This window comes from Talpa occidentalis, unplaced genomic scaffold (assembly GCF_014898055.3).
Source record: "Talpa occidentalis isolate TD23 unplaced genomic scaffold, MPIMG_talOcc4v2.1 talOcc4.5, whole genome shotgun sequence".
NCBI classification, from domain to species: domain Eukaryota; kingdom Metazoa; phylum Chordata; class Mammalia; order Eulipotyphla; family Talpidae; genus Talpa; species Talpa occidentalis.
This window is the reverse complement of record NW_023604861.1, coordinates 45155367-45170967: the sequence shown is the minus strand read 5'-3', so window position 1 is coordinate 45170967 and position 15601 is coordinate 45155367. Positions and strand designations below refer to the sequence as shown.

The 15601-nt window shown below is 44.5% G+C and overlaps 1 protein-coding gene across 1 annotated transcript in view; it reads right to left on the bottom strand.

Moving 5' to 3' along the window:
* Positions 1-973: 973 nt before the first annotated feature.
* The window catches only part of LOC119258514 (phospholipid-transporting ATPase IB-like), a 136753-nt gene continuing 122125 nt past the window's right edge, over positions 974-15601 (bottom strand). Inside the window, exon 32 of the mRNA XM_037526806.1 lies at positions 974-1084. Coding sequence (XP_037382703.1) covers positions 974-1084 — 111 coding nt within the window. The remainder of the gene's footprint in view (positions 1085-15601) is intronic.

The following is a 15601-nucleotide window of genomic DNA, read 5'->3' as shown; positions in this document are numbered from 1 at the left end:
AAGGTTAAGCAACCTGTCAGTGTTTTGCAGGTCTGTTTGACTCAGGTGCATGTCCTATCCTTTCCACTGCCACATCCTCCTGCCTGTTTGTCCCTGTGCCTGGGTTTGTGGGACTGTGGTCCACTCTCCCTGTCCCACTGTTCCCCTACAACTCCACCCCAATAGAGGTCTTGTCTTCTCATTCTTATCTTCCCTTGGTCTCTTCCCACCCCTAAACTTTACTTTTCTCTGTGCAACCACATTGCAAGCTTTCTACGCCAATAGAAGGAAGGAAATATATATAATACAAATTGGAGCAGAAATAAATGAAATAAAAATCTAAAAGACAATCCAAAAGATCAATGAAAACAAAATCTGGTTCTTTGAAAAAATAAACAAAATAAACAAACCGCTAGCTAGGCTTACTAAGAAAAAAAGGGAGAAACTCAAAGAGGGTCAAAGTGAAAGCAGAGAAGTTCCAACAGACAATGCAGAAATTTATACATAAATAAGCTCAACAACCTGCATGAGATGGACATTTCTTAGAATTATATAATCAGCCAAGACTGGATAGACAAATCGTTGGAGGTGGGGGGAGAGGTGAAAATGGAGGGAGGAGGCAGAGGTGGGGCAATTGAGGCCATCACAAAGTCTGGGAGAACCAGCCACATTGTGGGGTCAGTACAAACATTTCAGGAAGGAGGTGAACTTTTCAGAGAGGATGGGGTACTGCTTCTGGGCGGTATGGAATCCCCAGGCCACTGGGAGATTTTAAAGAGGCAGCGAAGAGTCAGATGCAGTCCTCCCAAAGGCCTGGCTGTTCCTTGTGAGCACACACTTCCTGAGCTGGGAGCTACAACACTGATGCTGACCTGGAAGAGCCGGCAGTTTTATGATTAAATGGCAAGATTTTATAGAGTTCAAAAAAGTTACACTATTTTTCAAACCACACTTTTTTGTCTTGAGCTAGACAGAAAGCTAAAAAGTGAAACCATCAGCTGGGTGCTAAAATTGCAGAATAAAAGCGGTTGTGTGTCAGCTTTTTGTTGGTTTCAAAACAATCAGCCATGGGAGAAAGGGAGTTGGAGGCAGGAGCCACGAACAGCTGGGAATATGAGTCCAGGGTCATTGTGCATATTGTTTTACATTTTAAAAATGTCTCTGAATAAGGGGGTTGTAATTGTAAGGGGAATATAAAAATAAAATTTAAATTAAAAAAATTTTTAAATATTTTAAAAATAAATAAATAAAAATGTCTCTGGTCTTAGGGTCTGCTGATACTAGGTAACAGCACATTTATGTCTTGCTTGAGAGTCAAGATAGGGCCCCTCTGCGCAAAGCCAACCAATTTTATCATCATTAACTTGAAGGTATCTATATAATGCGATCTGTTAATTACTTAAATGTAACAGAGTGTACTTTGTGGAAATGCATGGATTCTGGAGCCAGCCACAAGTGCCCCCTGTCTTCCATCACTGGCGCTCTGCCACCTTACTCAGAGGCTGGACCTACTGCTTCTTACTGGCAAACTGGGAATATAATAGTTTTCTAAAATCATTATGAAGATTAACAAGTGAACAGCTGAAAGCCTGGCCCATCCTGATGGCATGGCAGGCATTTGTAAAAATGGTCCTGGGCTTGCACAATCAAATATATCTGCCTGTTGTGGTTTCTGTAGGGGTAATTCTGGGGTGCCTCTTTTTTTTAAAGATTTATTTATTTTTTATACAAGCACTGGGTACAGTCAAAAGCGTGGGAGGGTGAGAGAATTCACCAGAGCCAGAGCGGGGAGCAGAACAGGCAGACTGACGAAATACACTGCTGAGGGGAGCAGCGGGCACTGCAGGAGAGGTCTGCGTGCCATGTGGGACCCTCGCCAGCGGCAGGGGAATGAACCGGCTCTGCAGAGGCTGCGGGCAGCTTCGCAGCCCAGCACTCAACTGATGCGCCACCAGGGGAGCCCAGGGGTTGCCTCCTCTTTATCCCCTTTGGTCCTTTGAATAATCAGACAATACATTGACACAAGAGAAGTTAGGAAGATAAGAAACACTTAATTTGTGCACATGGAGCCCTATAGTGTATGGAAACTATGATCTAATCAATACAATGGGGGCTATATATGTTTTAGAAAGCAGGTAATAAATTTGGGAGGAAAAGACAAGTCAAAGAATACTAATACTGAGGTAACATTGGTTTACAATACTGGATATGATTTAGGGCTAGGTACACACCTCCTCCACACCACCCCCACCACCAAGACATACATATCCTAGACCACTGAGTCCCCCACTTTGATCTCACCCTTATTCTCCCCCCTCTAGTAGCCTCATTTCTGCAGTCATATTTCTAGGGTTGGTTTGGTTTCAGTTTTTTTCTGTTCCTTGTTTGTTCCTCAATATTCCACGTATGAGTTGAATTATCCTATATTTATCTTTTTCTTCCGACTTACTTCACTTCGCACAATCCCCTCCAATTCCGTCCATGTTGTCACAAATGGCAAGATTTCATCTTTTTTATAACTGAGTAAGTAGTGCAGGAAGTGGATAAGACACACTATAATAAAATCCATAATAAAGTCCAAGCTCTAAATAGGACTCAGAAACTCTAGTCTGAAGAGATAAGGTAGTTTCCCTCCACCAGGTACAGGGAGAAAATTAATTCCTGCTTCAGAGAGACAGATAATTGGGCAAAGCATCATTCTCGGATCTGGTATTTCTCAATTGCCTTCAATTCAAAACGATCAGATATAACTTTGGCATGTCATATAATCTGTCCTTGGTCCGCATAGGCTATAGGAGTTGTGAAGACCCAGAAGTGGAAAATTGTGACCCCCTGGAAAATGAGGTGCAGGCCTGAGAGCCCGGAGCAGGAGATTGGCCAAAAATGGAGACAGTGTCAGGGCAGCAGAGGCACAAGGAACCACCAAGAAAGCAGCTCAGCATCACAGACTATCAGAACCACATCAGAGAAGAGCCATGAATATAGGCTCTTCTAATAGCTGGCATCTCCTTGTATAGCTGGCTCCTATATAGCTGGCATCTCCTTCCCAAACACCCCAATGAACCCATCCATTTCTATTAACCCCACTGCTGCTGTTTGAGGTCTGGAGACCTGGGCTCCTTCAAGGGCTTCCAAACTCATCTATCTTCCTGCCTCCCCTCCCTTCCATCCATTTGCCCCTCCTCTTTGCAGCAAGAAAGATCCTTGTGGATCTAAACACACCTGCCTGGCCCTACTGCCCTCAGTGACTACTAGCTGCCTTCCGTATAAAGTCACATGGTTGACAACACCTTCTGGGCCTGGCTCCTCATATCCAGTCACTGGCCTCCTTGCTGACAATGCTCCCAAAGAAACTCAGTTCCTCCACCTTATTGTGTTAGCTGTGTCCTCTGGGCCTTTACATGTTCTATTCCCTCCACTTAAGAATATTCTTACCTCTGCCCTTCATTTTTCAGATTTCTCATTATATAAATTCCTTCCTCTAGGAAGCCCTTCTTGCCTATCTGCCAACCCAAGATTGAGTCAACATCCACTGTAAGTTCCAGGTTGCTTGAACGTACCTCCAACAAGGCAGGCAGTAGCACTCAGTTAATGCTCCCTGAATGAATAGCTTGGCCCAGCACGGGAGCGGCAGCAATACTGAGATAATTCACCCAGCAATGCTCTTTTATGTTTTTTCCCATCTATGTCAGTCAGAGTTTCAGCAGGAAACAGACAGCCCCATAAACCCGGGTAGTCTAGGAGAGTGTTCTGAAGGCAGTTTTTACAAAGGCATAGACAGAGAGTCATGGGAATCCAGCAAGGGAGGGTGAAGGGCTCAGAGCTTGAAGAGCGGTTGCTGGGCATGAGTGTGGCCCTCCCTTCCCCCACCTGGGCCTCCTTGGCTGTCTCCCATTGGCAAGTAGAGGATGTGGAGCTCCTTGATATGATTGTAGCCCTGTGGGCTCTGAGTGGAGTGGAGGAGGGCAGTGTGTGACCTGTAGGAGGAAACAGAGGATCCGGCACCCTGTCTTATGCTATCATAGATGCAGAATTCTGCCTGCTGAGTTGATACTTGATAAGGAACATGGGAGTAAAAAAGTCCTGAGTGTGGAGCCCTCATGGTGGGATTAGAGGGCATCTCTGTTCACCCTGAAGGACACCACAGGAAGTGGCTGTCTACAGGCCAACTGTCAAGAAATCTGAGTAGAGATTAAATTACAATGATTCTTTAAAATCTTTTCATTGACTTGAAAAGATTAAAACTTTAAAAGATTAGTTTTATTGGAACTCCATGTTTTATTAAAATTTAATAAAAGTACCTTTTAAATTTCAGTTTAAAATAAAAAATTTGGGCCTCCCTGGTCTTGCAGGGGTTAAAGTCTCAGAGCTATCAAGCTATTGCCAGCCACTGTAACATAAGTTCCCCCACATGATGCAGCAGACCTCTCTGTGTCATCTGCTGCTCCCCTCAGCTGGGTATCTCAGTAGATCCACCTGTTCTTCTCCCCACTCCGTCTCTGGTGAATCCTTGCACCCCGCCCCCATGCTGCTTGCCTAGACCCCAGTTCTTATATGCATAGATGAATAAAAATAAATCTTTAAAATAAAAACTTCTCCTTTGAGATTTGTTCCAAACTGGGACATAACACAGTCACCAGCCTGCTCGCCACCAAACAATCTGAGGTCTGAGCAAAGACCGCTCACCTGTGCAAGTGTGGACAAGCCATCTTTCCCCTGGGGTAACAGCTCAACAGAAACAGGCATGACAATTTTTCCACTGTCTGTACAGAGGTCTGGAAATTAGATGTTAGACCAGAGATAAATTGCAATTTGAGGGTTAATATGCTGTCATTTGGAAGATGTAAGAGTGGAGTGAGTGTTCTTCCTGTAAGAACAGATGCACATGTCTTGGGAACACATTAATAGCCTCATGTCCACTAAATCCTGGTGTGCCATGATAATTTAAAGCCAGACAGTGTGCAAAGGCTCCCTGTGTGTACGAAGTGCTTACAACGCCATCTGCTTTTGTCTGTATTTAGGTACACAATTAGCCCAGAGAGTTAAGAAGTGAAGGTTGCAGGGGCCAGATGCTACTCAGCCCTCATTTCATCCAAAGGAAACCTAGAATTCAAACAGCATCAGAACCGCAACTGAAGATGCTTGCATCTGCCACCACCTTTGTTCACCACCCAAGCTCAAGATATTTTCCACCAGAGAGTCAGCTTTGATGGCCATTCCTCCGTGTGACAGCGGCCCCCGCTCTACTCTAGGAGACCTTGGACATCTTTGCTTAGGGCTGGTTACAGATCCTTTAGCTGGGCAGCACATGCATAATGTGTGGGTGCTGAGCATTTGTGTCCCCCACATTCACATATCAAAGCCCTAATTCCCAATGTGATGGTCATCAGTGTGGCCTCTGGGAGGTAAAAAGGTCCTGAGGGTGGAGTCCTTGTGGTGGGATTAGAGGGATCTCTGTTGACCTTGGGGGACACAGCGGGAAGTAGCGGGAGGGAGATTTCACCAGACCTGCTCTGCGGAAGCCTGCCTCCTGGACTTCCCACTCTCTAGAACTGTGAGAAATAAATATTTGCTGTCAAGTCATCTCACCCAGTTGATGGTATCTTCTTATAGCAGCTTGGACTGACTAAGGCAGTAGGCATGTGGTATATACTTGGTGGGCGCTATGTTAAATTTTTTTTCTAAGGGAGGAAAAGAAAGAAGCTTTTATCTGGGCACTCCTGTGGGCCAGCAGGGAAGGATCCTTTTGGGCCATTGGTGCAGAGAGAGGAATACAGAGGCCTGGAGGGCAAGCAGGATACAGAGTCTGGAGTAGGGCAGGGTGCCCCAGCCTCAGAACAAAGCCTGGGCACAGGGAACTTGGTCTCCCAGTCATGGGCCCCCAGCTAAGCCAAGTAGAGGCAAGTGCAGTACGTTTCTTGGGAATTTGCCATTAGGACCCAGAAGTACTACGGGGATGCTGGCAGGGCCTGGAGAACTGCTGGCAGTATTTCCACTGGGTTGGGGCTTCTTGTGAAGGCCTGACGTCCCAGGAGCTGGACGTGACCTGAGCAGCACTATACAAGACTGAAGGGCAGGAGGCATTGGAGGATACAGCTTTGGAGTCCAGGAACCTGAACTCCTGTCTTGCTTCTAGGCTAAGCAGCTATGAGGTGAGTATGGATCTCCCTGAACCTCTTTTTGTCCCTAGGTAAGATAAGGCTTAGGGTGAGGACTAAAGAAAATGTATGCAAGGTGCCAGCACACAGTAGTTTCTCAGTAAATAGTGGCAAGTGCCATCCATTATTAATGCAAAAGTCAATGACCTAGACAGGGTAAATTTGTCCAGAATCCACAAGTGTTTGCTGACACCAAAGGGAAGCTCATGTATTCTGGAGTCAGATACGAACATGGCTGTATTTGGGGAACTGTGAGCACAACCTCACCCAAGGACTTCCCTGGAGAATTTCCACAAGCAGGGGAGTTCCTGGGACACAGATAATGTTCCCCTCTCCCCGGAGTCTAGCAGTGTCTGGAGAGACAGGACAAGGACGACTATAAATAGCTATGCAAATAAATAAACACTGCTCCCAATTAAAACTGATTTTAATTATATGAGCTTGCCTGGCTACCAGACAACAGAGTAAAAGTAATTTCCTTTAACCATCACCTCCCCTAGGGTCAGAGGTGTGTTTGTGGATAATCCCTACATCCCTCCAGAAAACAAGTCTCAGATTTCTCAGGATGGCCTTGCCAATGCAAGACGCTGCTTGGTCTTCTCCTAGGTCTAAGGAAAGCTCTAGTTTGAGGCAGAACAGTTTCTGAGGAGCCTTCTGCGGAATCTCGAATGTCACTGTCTCAGTTGGCTGGGCGTGGTCTGAGCAGAACTTGCCTGGAGGCCCAAGCATTTACAGAGCACCTCAGGGTTATTCTCCTGTGAGTAGGACAGCCCATGGTTTCCTGGATTTAGGAAATTCCCTTAGTCTAGCTCTGGCGAGCAAAAGCCATGTTCTCCATGTTTCTGTGGGACAGAACAATGGAAAGATGCTCTCAGATCTGAGTAAGAAAGGCCCCTGCCATGGGCCTGGTGCTTTGAGGTGCCCTGATGGTACATATCACAGTATACCCAAGCTCAGCTCCCTAAAGAGCACAGGCACCCCGACACGCGGGACCTTGGCTCCATGCTGGCTCAGTCCTCCTCTGAACTGAACGCTGGTCAGCCACCAGAGACACAACACACTTCACTTTTTTTTTTTTTTTTTTAAGATTCATTTATTTATTTATACAAGCACTGGGTACAGTCAGAAGCACGGGAGGGTGAGAGAATTCACCAGAGCCAGAGAGGGGAGCAGAGCAGGCAGAAGGACCGAAGTACACAGCTGAGGGGAGCAGCGGGCGGCAGGAGAGGTCTGCGCGCCATGCAGGACCCTCCTCCGGTGGCCGGGGAGCAGCCGGGGATCGAACCGGTGCTGCAGAGGCTGCGGGCAGCTTCGCAACCCAGCGCTCAACAGCTGCTCCACCGGGGAGGCCTCCACTTCACTTTCTTGCCCCATGGTTCAAACACTGCAATTCGGTTCAGAGAAGGACACTTCTTCAGAGTACAGGCAAGGTTTGAGCTTTTGAAGCCTCTGGGTAAGAGAAAGACAAATTAACTTGCCAAATCCTTCCTTTCAGCATAAACGCAACTGACTTCTGCAGACAAAGTCTCATTACCCGGGAGCTGTGTCGCCACTTCTTGCTTCTCATGTCCGCCTCCTGGCTGCAGGGCATATGCCGGCTGTGGTGGGGTACACAGCAGAAGCTGGGGAACAGGGTGCACCATCAGCTCCCCAGTGTGTTGTGTAGGTGGGGCTAATATGTGCCAGCAGCACTGAGTCTCAACGTTGGCAGCCCAGAGACATTGGATGCGAGACTTGTAAATGCTTGTTTGTTTATAAAAAACATCTAATGAGGTTTATTCACTTTTTCAAAAATATAAATATTGCAGTTTTATTTAAATAATTTTGACTGACACTTTTGATATTCGTGAATGGGAAGCTAATAGCTTTTAAAATTTCATAGAAGACGTACATTTTATGAGGAAAATACATTTTCATTTTGATGAAAATATATTCAAATTGCTTTCATTTTGAATACAATTTTATATATGTATATACTCATATACATGGACACACATATATATAAACCTTTTCAATTCTCTGAATCATAGCACTTGAGTGCAACTGAGATTGTGGCAGATTTAAGAAATTGAAAAATGAAGTTCAAAAAAGAAAAAAATAGAAAAACTTTAAAGGGACAGTTTGCTTAAATTTTCAAAAACAACAAAATTTAGCAGATCTCTAGTGAACATGGTCACTAGAACGTGGTCACATAAAATTTACAAATAAGATGTAACCAACTCTTTATTTAATAAAGATTAAATTACCAATCAAAACAATGGAAATAAGAAAGAAAATGATTCTAATTAAATCTACAACTGGGAGAGTTAAGTCTGAAACTTCATATTCTTTACTATATGAAGATTTAATTACTAACCCAAACAATGAAGATATCAGTGATAATGCTAATTCTGCTCTTGTTCGGGGCCCAGAAATGGTAGGGGCAGTTCTGGGCTAAGACTCTTGCTGGCAAGCCTGCCTCTGCTGGGGTCCATGGGCATAGACATGAGCTCTGAACCCCAAACTTGTCACAGCTTGTTGGGTCAGATCCTGTCATGGAACGCTTCACTTCAATAAATTTTAGTGAGTTAGCCAGTAGAATAATCTGATAAAAATAAGGAATGTTAACTATATAGAACTTCCTCGACTTGCAATGGTTACATCCTGATCAACCCAAGATAAGTTGGAAATATTGTAATTCAAAAATGTATTTAATACACCTCATCTACCGAACTTCATAGCTTAGCCTACCCTGCTTTAAATGTGCTCTGAACACCTAATTTACAGATTAGTGCTATTTCTGCTCTTTTTTTTGCCCAATTTCCAGTTGGGCAAAATCATCTAATGCAAAGCCTATTTTATTTTAAAAAACTTTAATGTCTAATTTACTGAAAACTGTACTGAAAGTGAGAAACAGAATGCTATAATTCAAAATATGAAATATAGTTTCAACTGAAGGCGTATTACTTTTGCACCATTAGAAAGTTGAAAAATCATTCAGTGGAACCATCATAAATGGGACACTATTTGTAATCTCAAAATTCATAATATGGTTGCTTGCAAAAAATAGACATAAAGAATGCTTTTTAAATGTACTTGAAAGTCATCACCAAATTTGCACTACAGAGCAGGAGTCACCTATTCTTTTAATAAATCTGTACTGAGAGCAGTGGCAGACACTGAAAAGAACAAGCACCCTGGCTTCTTGGGACTTATTTCACCTTGTGGAAAGAGCAGATGTGATTGTGGCCTGCAAGAAAACATCACTGCTTATCACAGAGACTGGCCCACAGCGAGCTCCCCTGAAACATGGTATTAGCACGATCCTGCCACCTGCCTGCCAACCTATAGCCTTTTCCCAGGGTCTGGGCAGCCTGCCCTTCTTTGCTCCGCCTCCCTCCATCAGTACACCCCTTCAGTTTTCCATGGAATAAAGCACTGGGAAGTGACTGTATGCTAATGAATAGAAATTCAGAGAAGAGAGATAACATTAATACAGCTTATGTTTAAAAAAAAAATAATCATCATGATGAATGTCCTTGTCCTCAGAGAAATAAGCTTGAACTGCAGCATATAAGAAATGGCTGCTTGAAGGCATCTGGGGTGTAACTGTTGTTTCCTGAGATTTTAGTTGCTGTAAAAAACAGGCCATGAGAGAGTTAGGAAAAAAAATTAGAAGCTAGAGCCACAGATGGGTGAAAGTCTCACTCATTCTTATAGAAATAGAGCATTTAAAATTAGCTTGGTATGAAAATAATCAGGGATATGGAGTCGATTTACTATCTATATTCCCCACTGCTTGAGTCAATTTCTGTTTTGAGAAATCTATCATGTATCCACGTTCCTCCAAGACTCCATCCCAGCTCTCAGCCTCGGTAACTATGGCTACAGCGCTTCTTGGGGGTTCAGCCGCACTCCCAGCCAGCCTGGCAACTTCTCTCAGGCTCTGGGCCTCCCGGGCTTCCTATTGTCTGTGCCTGCCTGGGGAAAAATTGTAAGTTTCCTCTTCTTCTATTTCTTGTCACATTCCTATGGAAGTCCAGAAATGCTTGAGCCTTTTTATTTAATTTCATATCTTTTTTCCTGGAGACTAATTCTACAGTCACACAAGGCAACCCAAGCCTTAATAATTAAAAAATAAGTAAAAATTTTAATGAACTTGAAAAATAAGATCTCAGTCAAGGTGATTGATCTGTTAATCATGATGCCCTATATTTATAAAAGAATATAATGAGTATAAATTTGTTCTAAGATATATAAAGTGCAAGAAATGTTATAGTCCTCGGGCCTCCCTGGTGGCACAAGGGTTAAGATGCAAACTATGAAGCAATCCGCAGCCACTGCAGCATGAGTTCGATCCCCGGCCAGCCAGGGAGAAACCCACATGGCACAGCAGACCTCTCCTGCCTCGCCCGCTGCTCACTCCGTGGTGTACTTTGGTTGATATGCCTGTTCTGTTCCCCACTCTGTCTCTGGTAAATCTCTCACCCCCCACACCTCTAGCCTGTACCCCAGCTCTTGTATGCATAAATAAATAAATCTTAAAAAAAAAGAAATGTTATAGTCCTCTATTTTCTCTGTCACTTCACAAAGCTCAGCCCCACTTCACCCCAAACCCCTCACTGGGGTGCTGGCAAAGCAAATCTCCCTCACTTTGAGGATGACCCATCACAACAGAAGCAAGAGGTTCAGGGGTGCTGCCATTCTTTGGAGAAGTCCCTGTCTTCCTAGCCTCTGCCTGTGGCCTTGGGTAGGTTTGAAGGCTGGTCTGCACTGCCTTTGTGCCAGAAGAAGGGGCTGCTCTCCTGAGGGCAGAAGCCACAGCCAGTAGCCAGTAGCTAATGTTCCCAGGATTGTCCCCACAAGTGGCGTGCAGACCTCTGCTATCTTCATCTTGTTAGGGCTGGAAAACCTTATGGCCCTATCACCAGTACTTTCCCTCATATCCTTCAGAGCCTTCTACCTCTGGGGTACCAGCTCCAGGCATTATAGAGCTAGACTTTTAAGAACACAGGTTTAATATCTACACACAAAAGAATAAAGTTGGGGCAAAGTGAGAATGCAAAGTGATTCCTTAATGAGTCCAGGGTTTCCCTTTTGGATTGCCAATGATGAGCCTTTGGGGATATTTCAACTTTGTCATCTCTGAGGCTTACTGAATTTTCCATGATAATTTCAGTTAAAACTCAAAAAACGTATCTCAAGTGAGGCAGATACCTGTTCTCACAGCCCACAGGCTCCATCACCCACCAACCCAGTCACAGCTCTTCAAGGGGATTCTGACAAGCAGTTCAGGGAAGGGGCAAATAAGGTCCAAAGTTTTATTTCTCTAGGAGGGTGGGGTGACTTTTTCTTGCCCCCTCTCCCTGGCCAGGGAGCAGGAGTGATGCCTTGGGTCTGGAGCCAGTGTCCCCAGTCAGGCAGGGCCAGGAGGAGCGCAGTCCTAACCAGCCTTGGGTTAGGGTTCAAGAAGGGTAAGAGTTTCTTCCTTGGTTGGAAGAAAATTCTGGGCAATCAGCGAACTTCAAAATGTTTTATTTCTGATGTTGAATTATAATGCTGTATACCTAAAACCTATATAATGTTATAGGTCACTGTTACATCAATTAAAAGAAATTAAAACTGAAAAAAAGAAACATATTTTGGAATTAGGGCCTAGATAATAACGTCCTTATTGAGAATCCAGTCATTACCTATTGAAATTTTATACATCTAAATATATACATTGTATGTGTTATACTTATATAAATATATATCAAAGTGTAATATATATTACAATATACAATATAATATAAAGCATAAAATACATTATGTCTTTAAAGTAAAATTTCAGTTTCTAAAAGTAAAAAAAGTTTTGTTTTTCGCCCAGGCAGGTGATGGAGGTATGTCTATGTTTAGAGGGAAATTGGGACAGAACCTATAATCATGGCCCACCACTATCTGGGATGCCACCACGTGGTCTAGGTAGGGACTTTGGAGGTGAAGAAACCCATAGACCCGGCTATCAGGCACTCAGGTCAGGACCAGGCTCTCTGATGTAATAGGGTTACTGCCAACATTCAAGACATGAGAAGACTCAGGTCATGAGGTGGGCCCCAGGGGAGAGGGGTCAGGCCACGCCAGGGTCTGTGACATGTGAAATGCGGTGAGAAATGGGCCCCTAGCTGCATGGTCACACTCAAGCCAGTGTCAAAAAAAAGCATAGGATTGGCTGAGCAGCGGGTACTCAGTAAGAGTTTGCAGATGGGTAAGGGGATAAATAGGACCTGCAGTTGACAGAGACTGGGCGAGGTCCTGTGTCCTTTCAACAGCCCTGAAAGCAGGTTCCACCATGGCCTTATAGAAATGAATCAGTGAGTGAATAGACCCCAGGAGCCTGGGGAGGGGTCAATATGACCCATAAGCAACCTCTAGGGAAGGCAATTTTTTCTTTCATCTTTCATTTTATATTATTTCTCCCTGTGTTTATTACAGTGATGGAGATGCTGCAAAAAGTTTTGAACATACTAAAAATCAAAACACTACCGTGTGACAAGGCCTTCAGAATAGGAAACAGAGAGGCAAAGACAAAAGCCAGGGACAGGATGAAGAACTTGGCATCCATCCTGTGGTCTGGAAAATGATAGCAGCTCTCAAGAACATAGGTCTTGGCAGTCTGGTAATGAGCCCATCATTGTCATGTGTCACTTAATGAAGTTTCCACCAAGGAAGGACTCCATATATGACAATGGTCTCCATATGCAGCCTAGGGTTGTAGCGGCCATACCACCTAGGTTTGAATGCCACACACTCTGGCGTTTGAACAATTATGAAATCACTCAGTGAAGTGTTTTTTAGAACATATCTCTGTCATTAAGCTGCAATATGTAATGTGATGGTAATATTATTACTACTGCTAGAAGATAACACTAAGGATGACTCAGCAAGATCTTTGGGTCTGGGGTTGCCTCCTAGGTATATTATTAGAACAGAGCTTTGAAGCTGCAACATCTGGATAGGATTCCTTGTAAGAGGTCAGACCCACAGATGAAATCCTGACGGGCCCTGGAAGTAGGAAGGTGTAAAATAGGAAACAAGCCTCTATGCCTAAGACAATTTCTACCCCGGGCTTTTTCTTCTCCAAGCCTGAGTCAAAGCTTGGATTAGAGGGCAGGAGCCCTTCATGTCCTTGCTTTGTATCTCAGTCTCATAATGCTAGAATACTCTTTCAACGTCCATGTAGCACTGGAGAGTGCAGGCGCAGCACAGGGCCTTCGCGGGAGCAACCGCCCAGCCCGCAGTCTGCGGTATCAGTGCTGGACCTTCCTTTCTTCATGATGCTTGTGGGGGTGCATTCAGAAAGCCAACAGCTTATGTGTCAGACCTAAGCTCAAATTCAATTTGGATTTGGAGTTTTAAAACCTTGGGAAATGTGATCTCCCCGAGTCTCAGTTGACCCACATCACAAGATGGAGAACATCATATTGAACAAAACTATTCTGGAGTAGAACTCACTGAATTTGCGTGGAAGAAATAAATTATAGTTGGGTGTGAAATCTGATAAAACCTGTGCTAGGAGCGGCCCTTCTGGACAGAGTAGCCTTGTTACTGAGAAGGCTGGCTGCTCCCTTTAGCAGGCAAACACTGGTGCATCAGCACTTCAGACAGAGTTTCAGGTAGGAGAAGAGCTGATTGTGACAGAACCCAACTCATCCTGGTAGGGGGCAGCCTGGAAGGGACCCTGGGACAGGCACTCTTTTGGTGACATTTTATGTGATTTGTTTCAGGACGTTTGAGGTAACATCCTCCTAAATTCCCTAAGAAATCTTCAGCAAACTTTCCCTACTACTCACTGTGCTACATGTGCATGGAATTTGGTCTGTGGACTCCAAGAGATACTGTCCTCAAGTGGAGATGGAGGGAAAATTAAATTTGTGCAAATGGCCACACCTAAGGACAACTTACATAAAACCCCTGCACAGAGCCAGTGCTCCACAAACCATTTGAGGAGCATTTTACTATAAGAAATTCAGAATCTCTCTGACCCACTGACCTGCCCCATGCTGTTTGTGCTTCAGATAATGGGATGCCGCCCGCTCAGGGATGCATGGCTGTGTTCACTGTGCTCCTAGCCAAGGACCTCATGTTGTCTTCGAATTCCACTGAGGGGAAAGGGCAATGTCCAGCAAGCAGGGATGCTGGTAGCTCCTAGGTTCAATTAGGGGTCAAGTTTCAGCTCCTGCACAGTACTGCTGCCCCTCTGCACATAGCACAAACAGTTCCACACCCATCTGGGGTGCTTGCATTGATGCTGCCACCTCCAGGCAGTCTACCTAGAACTCCCAGGTATCTGTATTCTCTGACCTGATGAAGGGATTTAGCTTGCTGCTGCACCTCTTGAGGGGCACTTTTTAATTTGCTTTTAGGTTATTTTTGTTCCTTTGAAGCATTTAGTTTTAAATTACACACTTGAGCTCCTCGAGGGGGGACTTCCCATTCACTCAGTGTCCCTCACAGTCCGTGATGTGTACTTCCTGGGACACTCTTCAGACTTTGTGTAAGTACAAAACCCCCTCCCCAAAGAACTTTTGACCAGGATTTTAGAAGTTTCAGTGCCGAGCCTATGAGGCATGCTGTGACCTTGAGTTGTTTATGCCTCTCTGAACACAGATTGGCATGAGGCTGATATACCACACCCCCATCCTGGTCTTCAGAGCTATGGTGACTGCACAACTTATTTCCCAAGCCAAGGCACAGTGTGAGTGAAAAGGGGTCACTATTTACAGTGGCCAGGACGCAGGCTGGCCCCAGAGCTTGAACATGCTCTTACACCTCCAATCTTTTGACTCCCAGGTCATTTCATCAAGCAGGATTCTAACTGCAGCTCCGTATAATCTCAGAATTATTTTAGAACTACACTAATGTCTAAAATAAGACAGTGTGCTATTGAAACAGGGCTATAACAGTGCTACAGAGGGTTAAAGGACAGTGCAAGGTAAAGGACAGGCCACTGTCTATGGGTTCTCATGTGCGCACACAACTGCAATACCACTCAGACTCAGGGAATAACAATGAGGTTTATTTAATGAATAGGGGAAAACCGGAATTTCTAAGGCCACTCTCTCACCCCAGAGAGTGTCCACAGTGTCCAGAAATCCCAAACAAAAGACCACTTGTGCAAATGGTGCCGTCCCGTCAATGAGGGCCTTGACGGGGGCCAAGAGTTTCCCTGAATAAGTACTGAGGTTTAAGCAGAACTTGATACATGAGCAGGTTTTCAGTTTGCTTGGTTTTAGCTTCTAAATTTAATCTCAGGGCCACTTGGAAATCATCAGGTCCTAGTAACATCCTTCTGCCTGTGGGAGTTCTGGATGTATTGTAATACCTCAGTGGAGGAAGGGGGTGAGATAATCCTAGATCAAGGGCATGGGGGATTTTGTCTATACCTATGATGTTTATTAATTAAATAATTCTAAGGTCATATAACAAACTTTGGGGGTGAAGAG